Consider the following 11,194-nt stretch of genomic DNA (forward strand, 5'->3'; position numbering starts at 1 on the left):
AGAGGCGGTTGAAATCTGTTAGGAAGTTGAGAAACTCCGGAGTTATAGCCTTAGACTATGTTCAAACGGCTAAGACTATAGCATTTCAATTCACAAAGTGTCTTTCATGAAATGTGATGGATAATGCATTCATGGAATTGGGCCTAAGATCCACGTGAGTTATTCTGCAGTGGCAACATGTTCTGTGTGATCGGAGATCCCGTGAATCAAGATGGTGAAACAAACCATAGTATGACTAAGAGAAGAGAACCTTTGTAAAAGGCTCATTCTAGGTGAAAGATGCATTTCTCTTCTATTCTGCATGGTAGGTTGGCTTATGCCTTAATATATTCCAAGTGGTTTCTTTGAAATAAGGGAGTTGTTTATCTGAAATAAAGATGTCCTCTTACAGAACATCTTTATGGATGATACCTATATGAGTCTGACTATTGTTCATAATCTATGAGATTTGGGTGATCCCTTGGAGTATGACTTATAAGCTCCAAACCACGGAGATGCTTATGCAGCCTAGTATCAGTGCAGAGTTTTGGTAAATCTTGTTTGCACAAGACTGATAATTTAAAGCATGATTTATTGTACAATTGTGAATAAATGTAGTCTTAGTTCTAGATGAAAGTTCAACTTAACAGTCTTCGTCAAATACTGTTATATCAAAAGGGTATGAGAGCATTTTCAGTGTGGCTTGAAATTCTTGGTGGAGATTGTTGGAATATGTGGGCTTTTGGCCCAATATTCACAATTAAAGAATTAAAAGCCCACCATTAAATGCTAGGGAGTTATTGTGTAATTACGTAACGAAAGTGAGTTATTGTTGGAAGAGGAGTTATTGTTGGAAGAGGATTTCAACCGACTTAAAAGGTGGACTGTGTGTACACCGCTTGTGAAGCCGGTAAAGGGGATTGGCAATCCACGCGCGCGCACTCGCTCACCTCGCCAGGCCAGCCCGAGGCCGAGGGCGAGTCGAGTGGAGTCGAGACGTGCCGTGACGAGCCGAGCATTAGCCTGACTTGATCTGCTGCGTTGCAGGGCGGATGTTTTGCACCATGTAATGGCCATTATGACCGTGATTCGTTCACACAATTCATTTTGGTGATTGATTCTGCGCGAGTTAAATCGCCATTACGCTACTCGATGGCGTTGATGACGTCCAAGTGCATCCTGCCGTCCCTAGACTCTCATCTATATCACCAGGTATCTTCTCATTTTCCTACGCACGCGAATACACCTCCCTTCCTCCCTCTGCTGCTCTCCTGCATTCCCATCGCCGGCGCTGCGAGCACATCTCTGGCAAAAGCATGTGCCTCCGAAACCATTACCCGCTGAAAGTTCTGCACGGGATAGCGGGGCAATCAGATTTTTAGGGAGCGTCTTCACGCGAATGCTCGCCCAGAACTGTGACGTCTTCATTGGCGTATTGTTAACCATCAATCCCTGCGCACCAACTCCGTCTGTCGACATCGCCGCCCGTACATCTTCGTCACCTGCATACGACTACTTCCTGAAGCCGTGTGACTACTTTCTTAACAAGTACGACTAGTTCCTCAACAAGTATGACTAGTTCCTCGATCGACTACTTTCTGAAGCTTGATCGACTACTTCAACAACTCGTATGACTACTTGTAGAAGGCAATCTGCACAGCACCGAATTCGTTTGACTACTTCAAGCAGACCAGTCGAGCATATCTGCTCCAGCCGGTAACGGTGCATCCGATGCCTCCGACACTGGACACACCTCGGGATATAGTCTGATACTCCTCTATTTGATTGGATTTATCGTTAAATTCATGTTAATTTTAAACACGTGCACATGCCTTGTTTCTATTTCACTCTTAGTAGTCATGAAATTATTAATAAATTGTATGTGTAATTTCGAAATTATTAATAAATTGTTAATTGGGATTTGCTTAGCACTTAGCAGTACTGCTAGTAGCAGTAGATGTTCCTAAAAAAAGCAGTGGAAGATGTTTTTGGTTGTGAGGTTGGTGACGCGCATCGTGGCGTCTCGTTGTCGTGATGGGTGGTGCCCAACCACACGAGGCCCAACCCAATCCATCAGGCTAATCATACAACACAACCGGCCGGCCACATTCATTATTCAAACGAATCATCCCTAACCATGCAATACCGCACCAAACACGCGCTGGAATCATCGTGCTTGACAGCTTGCTACCACTGCTCAATCCTGAGTCTAGGATCAGAGCAGGTATCAGCAACAGCAAACAGAGCACCTTATCCTGTTATCCACACGGACCGTACGTACGTACAGGAATGGTGTATACATGAAAACAAAAGGTCAAAAAGAAAAGGGGTAAAGATGAGTTACTTTCTCATGATGTATTTTTACAAACTCCAAAAGCTTCCAAAGTGCAATAGACATGAAATTCATCAAATCGGCTCACCTAATGCAGCACCCAAGGAGAGCTTTTTGGCCATTTTAAAATAAGCACAAAAAGGGCTCCCTCTTGCACACACAAACCTCGCTGTCAATCCCCTAACTACCCAAAATCAGCAAAAAAGGAAATCATTCACAAACAGTAATGTACTGCAGACAAACCGGGATTAGCAATAATCTTTTGCGGTATCCTTTTTTTCTCCATTTTTTGAGGACAATTTTTTCCAACTCTTTTTTCATTTTTTTTCCTCCAATGTCAGTGTCGTTAGAAGCCCACGGCGACAGCTGCGGTCGCCGGCGTCTCCGGCAACGAGATGCCGTCATCGTCCTCGTCGTCGCTGCCGAAGAGCGACCCGATCACCATGAACTCCCCGTCCTCCTCAATCTCGACGCTGGCGTCCTCTTGGATGTGCCTCTGCCACTTCTCCCGGTACGAGTTGAGCTTCTCCAGCTTCAGCCCCTCCCGGAAGCTCTCGATGAACCTGTCCGCCTTCGTGTTCACGTCGGGGCTCGCGCAGTACGAGGGAGCCGGCGAGGCCGGCACCGAAGGGGCGTCGCCGTCGCCCTCGGACACCAGCGGTGGTGGCGGTGGAGGAGGTGGAGGTAGCGGCGGCGACGGCGGCGGAAGCGGGTAGTAGGTGTAGTAGACGGCGCGCCTGGGGTACAATGGCGGCTGCGGCGCGTGCGTGTGCGTGTGCGCGTGCGAGTGCCCGTGAGCGCGCGGCAGGCGCGTCCTGACCGGTGGCGGCGGCGGTGCTGGAGGAGCGGGGCGAGACGGAGGCGGGGGCGGCTTCGTCGATCGGCGAGTGGGTGGAGGCGGGGGTGGCGGCTGCGGCGGCGCGACAGAGTGGATGCGGCGGCTTTTGCTGCCGCCCTTCTTGTTCTTGAAGAGGTTGGAGAAGATGGAGGACGGCGGGGGCGGGGGCGGGGGAGGCGGCGGCGGTGGCGGCGGCGGGGCGTTGGTGGTGCGGACACTGGAGTCGGGGCTCGCCGACGCGTCGGACGACGGCGGCGAGTAGTGGCCGTCGGAATGGCGGTGGTGATGCGGCCGCCGCTTGGCCTTCATGGTAATGCTCTTGCGCTTCTTCTGGTAGAACAGAGCAATGGCGGACGCCAGCTCCTTGGCGCCGCCCACGCTGCCGCCGCGTTTCTTCTTGCTGCGCGACACCGTCGATGGAGGCGGGGGAGGGGGCGGCGGGGGTGGCGTTCCAGGCGGGAACATGGCCGACGACATTGGCGGCGGCGTCGGGTTCCCGACCTCTTCCACTACAATCTCTTGCTCCAGGTCCTCTGGCCTCGGCAGTTTCTCGACGCTGAGCCGTCGCCGTCGCGGAGGCGCCGGCGGCGGAGGCGGAGGTGGTGCAGCAGCAGGCGTCATCACCACCGGAGCCTCGTGCTCCGGTATCACGTCCACCGTCTCCGAGCTCCACCTCATGCTTCTCGATGAAGCCACCGCCGCCTCCTGGTCCAGTATCGCATCCAGCGACTCCGAGTTCCACCTCCTGATCCTCGGCAGCACCACCCGTGCCTCCTGCTCCGGTATCACGTCAACCGCCTCCGCACTCCACCTCATGCTCCTTGTCTGAGCCACCGCCGCCTCCTGGTCCAGTATCGCATCCAGCGACTCGGAGTTCCACCTCCTGATCCTCGGCGGCGCCACCCGCGCCTCCTGCTCCGGTATGACGTCCGCCGCCGCCGCGCTCCACCTGCTGCTCCTCCCCGGCGCCACCGCCTCCTCCTGGTCAAGTATCGCATCCAGCGACTCCGAGTTCCACCTCCTGATCCTCGGCGGCGGCGCCACCCGCACCTCCTGCTCCGGTATGACGTCGTCCGGCTCCGCGCTCCACCTCCTGCTCCTCGCCGGCGACACGACCGCCTCCCTGGCCCGCGGCCTCTCCTCCTCCACCTCGGGCATCTTGGGGAGTCTCTCAACGCTCCTCCTCCGCCTCCGCGGCTCCCGAGGCGGCGGCGACCTCCGGCCGCGCTCGACGAACGTGTCGACGGGGATCGTCTTGACCTCCGCGGTCCTCCCGTGCGGGTCGACGTCCCAGGTCCGCTCCTGCCGCTCCGGGCGGCGGTTCCGGTACAGCTGCTCGTCGTCGTAAGAGCGCCAGGCCGCCTCCGGCGACGCGAGGCTCCAGACGCCGTCGCTGCCGAGGCGCAGCTCCGGGTAGGAGCTGCTGCTCTTCATCCGGCGGATCCCCGCCGCCGCGTGGTTGGGGCGGGGCAGGCTGGCGTAGACGCTGTCGAAGGAGTGGTATCCCTCCCCCCAGTCCCCCGAGCCCGCCGCCGCCGTGGCGTCCTCCGCGGGCGGCGCGAGAGACGCCTGCCGGCCGTCCTTGGCCGCCGCCGACGACGACGAGGAGGAGGAAGCCGCGCCGGATGAGGACTCCCCGTCCCCGCCGCCGCCGCGGCCGAGGAGGCCGCAGAGGATGGCGAAGAGCACGAGGCAGAGGTTGACGACGTCCCAGCCGCTCTTGAAGTTGATCCCGCCGCGGCGGTACCCACCGCCCCTGCCCCCGCCTCCGCCTCCTCCAACTCCCCCGCCCGCCCAGGGCGTGGGGCCGCCGCGGCGCACCGCGGAGGGCAGGAACGGCAGCAGGAGTAGCGCGAAGAGGAGCACGAGGACCCAGACCTTGGCCCCGCCGGCGCCCGCATTGTCGTCCCCGTCGGCGTAGGGCGCCGCCGCGCCGCTGCCGCTGGTGCTGGGCGCCGCCGCCGCGGCGGAACGATGGTCCCTCACCTGGCCGTCCATCGCGGCGCCCCGTCGCCGCTGCTCTGCTGCCCTTGGCTCGCCCGGCGCGGCGCGCGGATGGATGGATGCCGCCGGATGCGAATCGAAACGGCAAAAGGGCAAAAGGCTCCCTCCCTCGCTCTGCCTCGCTGCTCTGTGACGTTGCTGCTGGCCTTTTGGCCGATCGATTCTCTCTCTCTCTCTCTATCTCTCTCTCTCTCTCTCTCCCTCTCCCTCTCGCTGTCCTAGGCTCTGCGATGCTTTCTTCTCCGCCTCTGAGCTCCGAGATATGTATGTATATATACATAGGTGAGGTGAGGTTTCAGGTTTGGTTCGGGTGATCGCTCGTCGCACGAAACGAAATGACGCCATGATTTGGCCGGAGAAAGGGCGCGTACGGTACGATCGGGAGGAATGATTAGGCGAGCCCCTGCTGCAGTAACCCCTCTTGCTCGCAGCTCTTAAACAATGCTGGTCAGGTCCACCGGCAGTCACGCGCACCGAAGCTTCGCTGCCAAGCAGCAGCAGCAGCTCGCCTCATCAATTCAAGCACCGTGTTGATTTTTTTCGGTTTTTTTTTTTTGCCGAGCTGCCGGTGCGCTACGGCTACGAGGCCGCAACCGCAACGAGCAGGTCGTCGCATCCGAGCGGTGATTGGCGTGGTAATTGCGTGTCGCGGGGAAGGAACAAACCAACCAACTGCCCAGGCATGTGCTTCCGATGATGATCTGGCGTGTATTCCGTGACCCAAGAGAGACCGAGCTCCTTGTGCTCTGGTTGTGGTGTGCGCGAGCAGGCAACGCGTGCTCCTCGCGATCTGCTGCCGGAGAAGCTCCTGAAGAAAACCGGCCGGCATGCAGGCGCTCACGCGTCGAGCTGGTGCCCGCCACGAACGGCAAAGGTAACCGAATCCGGCTGGCTTCCTCACGCACATGATCCCCGGAAGCATCGTCCCGTGCATCGCCCGTGACATCATCGAACCCCGTTGCTCAATCTCCGTGGATCGGACTGGACTGGCCGATTGAGAGAGATGGGCAGGTCCCAAATCCGTGCCCGAAACCCGCAGAGCCCTGAGCTGCAACGTGCAAACTCTGATGGAAATGGAATCAGGGAGGAGACGAACGAACAAACGGAGCGTCCACTCTGACGGTAGCCGCATGCCCAGATAGTTTGATTTGGCCATGGCGTCTTTCGGCTCCTCCAACGTGGAGTCATCATGCCCTGAGCTCACCTTTTTTTTTTCTTTTTGGCTTGGCTCAGTACCTACCTGGCCGTCACCGGCGAGCCGGGCGATTCCGTTGGCTTCCAGCCGAGCAGAGGGATGAGAGGAATGGTAGTGGAGCGCCGGGGGGCCATCCCATGGCTCATCATTCACGCTATGGCCAGAGACGCACAACAGGTAGGATGATGAACAGGAGTACACACCACTTCACTCAACTCATCCTTTTCTTTCCCCTTTCCTGATATCCGGCCCCGTATTATCAGCAGAGAGCGCAGCGCGGCCTCGTTTCAAAGTTGAGACGCTTGGGCAGACAGGTACCTGCCTGGACTGCTGGACATGCCGGACAGCAGGGTTTCAAACCTGATCCGCAGAAGCCACAAGTGCTGTTTGTGATGCTTGGGGTTGGATCCCAGATCCAAAAGGTTCCTGCCTGCCCTGAAGTCAAAACAAAGCAACGGCGGCAGAATGCAGGAAGGGGGAAAAGCTGCGATTTGGACGCTAGCCGGTTGGGCACGATTCTTGTACCAGACAGAAAGCAAGGTATGGTCGCTTCCAAAGCAGAAACTACCTTGGAATCAGGTCGTACCAGGCACTCTACTCCCTGCATACACGCATGCTACGTGGATTAGCAATCACAGATTAGAGAAACGAACAAATACAGCACAGTATCCATCCTTGGAATTACGTATAACGGAATCCCAGAACCCAGATGGAAGAGACATACAAGCCCAAGCGTATGTCAGTCTCTTAAATCCCATCTCACACGCACTGCCTCATACGGAGTATATACGCACACTAGCACACACATCTTGTGTGATTCGATAAGATTCACTCAAGCCTAATCCATTTCAACGAGAGATGAGATCCTGCCTAATCACCTGCTCACTCCGTCCTGAAATATAGGGCGTTCTAGCGTTTTCAAGGCAGATTAAGCAGATGAGAAAATGACATATGTACTCCCGTTTAATACCTTATTCGATTGCCATTTTGCTGATTTCCACTAAACTTACTAAAACTAAAACATATTAGTTTTCAAAACACCTTAGGATACCTCGTATCGCGGTGCTGTGTTGTGTTGCTTGCAAAGAATTGCAATCCCCCTGCCGCCACTTAACTATCACAGTTAACCTATCATCTGGCCATCCCGTCAGTGGCCCATGACTTGGTACTAATTTTCAGGTCGACGGCGATGGGACAGAGGCGACGACGGAGGAGGAGCAGGGCAGGGGTCCGTGGGCGGTGGTGTGATCCGGGAGCCTGCAGGGATGATCGCGATGGTCCATATGCACGGCGAGACCCATCGACGGCGCGGCGGCCGCAACCACGCTACCGCAGCCCTTGACATGGACGTTGCTGTGCCTGTTGGATTCTAACATTCAAGCGGCTGCATCACCGTCTGTTGTTCCGAGAGGACCACGGAAGGGGAGAGCCTGCGGTGAATTTTGCGGGCCTTTGCTTTCACCTTTTTTTGGTTCCGAGAAACGAGGGAGGGTGTAGCCTGTGGCCTGTGGCCTGTGGACCGGGTGGTTGCCATGGTCGGCGCGTGCAAATGATTGGCGGGTGGGGTGGGGTGGGGTTGAACAGTACTCGTAGTAGCCTGCAGACACATGTACACAGTGATGCGTACATACACGCTGCAGTTTTCGGTTCCCTTCGAAGCCGTGTCTAAACTAGCGTGCACTGCAAGACCGGCCGGCGCGGCGGGGCAGGCAGCAGCTGAGGCTCGTGCGACGACAGGGGGCACGACTTGCCGGCGAGCAGGCCGCGCCGGTTGGTCAAGTACTCAAGTGTCCAGTGTGCGTACACTCCCTGCTGCTGCTTGCTACAGGTTTTTCTTTTTTCCCGTTTCTCGCTGCTGTCTGTGATGTTGCTGTTTTTGGTTTTTGGTACCCTTCGGTTGCCCGGGCTGGGCCTGTGTATGCTCTGCCTTTCTTCCCTCTCATCTCTGTGCACCGACTCCACCGGTAGAGATGTATGTACTTCCATCCACTTAGATTGTGAAACCAATCCAGTTTTTACAAATTCTAGCCGATTCAAACTAAGATGCCAGCTCCTGGTCCAACTTTTATAACGTAATCGATCTCTTCGTACCAAAATATAAACATCTCCCAGTTTATCCTAAATTTGACCAAATTTTTAGGAAAGAGTATTAGTATATACTATATCAAAACTCAAAATAAACAGATAAAAGTATATTTTACAATGGATCTAATAATCCTTTTTTTCACTTTTTACGACCACGCCAGAGCACGTATTTTATTAAGAGGAGAATGGTTTTAATAATTCTCATTTGACATGGTAGATATTATTATTGTTCTCTTCCACAAGCTCAGTTGAAACCAGAATAGTTCGACTTATGATAAATTCCCAAAAAAAATGCTTATACCATGAAACAGAGGGCCTGGCTTTTAATTTTAACCACCCGCGAGCTGCATACAAACCAGCATGCATTTCACCATTTGAGTAGGTCCAAACGGATCGTGTGTCACGCGAAGCCAACTGACGTCACGATTTGGCTGGGCCGCGCCGCGTACGTACGGTTCGGGAATGATTAGGCAAAGCCGCTGCTGCAGTAATGCTCACCCTGAACTGATGCCGGTCTACTAATAGTGGCAGCGGCAGTTACGCGCTCGTGCGTGTGCGCAGAAGCATAGGCGGCGCGTGATCAGCACAGTGATTTATTACCGTGGTGATTTCGCGTCGGCCCGGGATGGGAGGGAGAGGCGCTAAACAGGGAGCAGCACCAATGAAGATACAGAAAACAGGGCAGCGAGCAAGCGTGCCATACTCATGTGTGTTGCTTGTGTGCAAACGCTAGGCTTCGTTTCGTCCCAGTTTGGTAAATTCCTAGCAGCTCGTAACACTGGATGCTTGGATATTCCAGGTCGAGTGCAAAAGGGCAGCTGAGCAGAGCTCTGCAAGTGCACACAAAGCAACGGCGGCAGTGCATTCACGGAAAAAAAGATGTGATTTGGACACTAAGCCGGGGCATGCTTGCTTGTAGCTGTAGGGAGAGAAACCGTCTCGTCGCTTCCAAAGCAGGCTACACGGATGCTAAGCCCTGGTTCCCACCCCCAAGCTGAGCTACCAATGAAGCGGCAAATAAAGCCCCAGCGCATGCCTCGTGCCTAATCCATCCGAGAGTCAGAGAGAGGAGAGGCTAATCTATTAGATCAGTTTTAATGTACAGCTATTAAGACCGAAAATTTGATAACCGTACCGGAGGAGCGTTATGGTGATGAAACTCCCCCTCCTCTCTCCTTATAATAATATTTTTATATTAGCAAATTTGCTGATGCGGTATAATATTTAATTTTCTCGTACCGCAGACTGGTCTTAGTTAATCTCGTGTAGGCAGAAAGGGAGTTCCTGGATGCAAACGCCTCAGCTTCACTCCAAATTCCATTTTCTACTGTTCAAATGCTCCTTCAATCGGCTGATACTTTTGTTGGTTGATCTGTCCACCTTCCTGTGCCCATATATTAATCATTTAATTTAATATCTCTTGTGCAGTTTTGCGTTCGGTTTGGTTTAGCGAGGAGAGGAGAGAGATGGGATGGAGGAGGACAGGACAGGACAGGTGTGTGGGCGGTGGCGTGGTCTGGGAGCCTGCCGGGACCCTGGGCGCTGTCAGGGATGGAGGGCCCATTCGCATTGCACGGCGAGAGAGACCGACGATGGCGCCGCCGCAACCGCAGCCCTCATCTCCGAGACTCCGACGGTGGAACTTGGAGCCCTGGGCCCTGCAAAACCCCGTATTTTTTGAACTTGGACCGTGGGTCTGACAGTAATCAAAATGGGATGGGAGGGAGTACTAATCTTTTATTGCCTTGGACGCTGATCATAAGTATTTTCACAGTCAAGGACGAGAGTGCGGACACTTCTGCCCCTTTCACCTTTGCTGTTGCCAAAAAAAAAAAAACCGGGATGGTCGCGTGGACTCGGCAGACAAGCAGGACCGGTGGTTGGGTTGGGACTTGGGAGGGCTGGGCTGGCGTGCGCTTTCCAGGAGGCTTTCAGTGGAAACGATCGGTCCAGGACTCCAGGCCCGGTGTACAATCCAATGCTACAGTACGACCACGCAACAACGCTTGACCGGTAGGTAATCGATGCAGGAGTACATGTGAACGCTGCAGTTTTTATAGTTTCCGTGCGAGTCAAGCAGGCACACGCGTATCTGCGTAGCGTGTGGACGTACGCCGGGGAAGCGATTTGTACAGGAAAATTCCTGAAAGGCTCTCAAGCAAACGACGCTTCCTTCTATGGTCCTGGAAAACTGAGACGCCTTTCTGTGGCGTTCTTTTTATTTTCGTTCCCTTCCATGGCCCTCCCGTTAGATCCGTTAGCCCATTCTGTTAGGGTTCAAGGTTTGAGGTGAGAAGAAAAATATCTCGGTCTGAACTGCCCCTGGCACTCCCACACGCCCCCGACCCCATCTTCCCCATTCATCCCGTGAGCGGCGTGCGGGCGGCTGCGGGCGCCGGGCGGGCGCGTGGCGGAGGGCTGCGGGCGCCGGGCGGCGGGCGCGCGGCGAGCCGCGGCGCGCGGCGGGCGGTGGGCGGCGGGCGGCGGGCGGAAGGCTGCGGGCGCCGGTGCTGGCTTGTTTGGAATCTTAGAGCTAATAAATAAAGAAATATTTATCACAAGTTTCTTTACTGCCATTTCATGATATCTGGAAGTAGGCTGCTCATTTTATGTGCCATTTTTCTTCTCGTGCTTCAAATGTAGGAAACATTGTGAGCTCATCGGGGTCAAATAAGAATGTTGCAGTTTTGCAGGGCCATAGAACGAAGCGTGATTTGTTTGAGGGCCTTGCAGGGGATTTTGCCCGGGGTACTACGGTCTT

At 54.8% G+C, this 11,194-nt stretch overlaps 1 protein-coding gene across 1 annotated transcript; it reads right to left on the reverse strand.

The window, feature by feature from the left end:
• Positions 1–2,309: 2,309 nt before the first annotated feature.
• On the reverse strand, positions 2,310–5,547 carry LOC112895972 (actin cytoskeleton-regulatory complex protein PAN1). The gene has a single exon (XM_025963992.1). The coding sequence runs from the start codon at positions 5,145–5,147 to the stop codon at positions 2,658–2,660; it is 2,490 nt and encodes an 829-aa protein (XP_025819777.1). The 5' UTR covers positions 5,148–5,547; the 3' UTR covers positions 2,310–2,657.
• Between the last annotated feature and the right edge of the window lie 5,647 nt (positions 5,548–11,194).

This window comes from Panicum hallii, chromosome 5, assembly GCF_002211085.1.
Source record: "Panicum hallii strain FIL2 chromosome 5, PHallii_v3.1, whole genome shotgun sequence".
Taxonomy (NCBI): domain Eukaryota; kingdom Viridiplantae; phylum Streptophyta; class Magnoliopsida; order Poales; family Poaceae; genus Panicum; species Panicum hallii.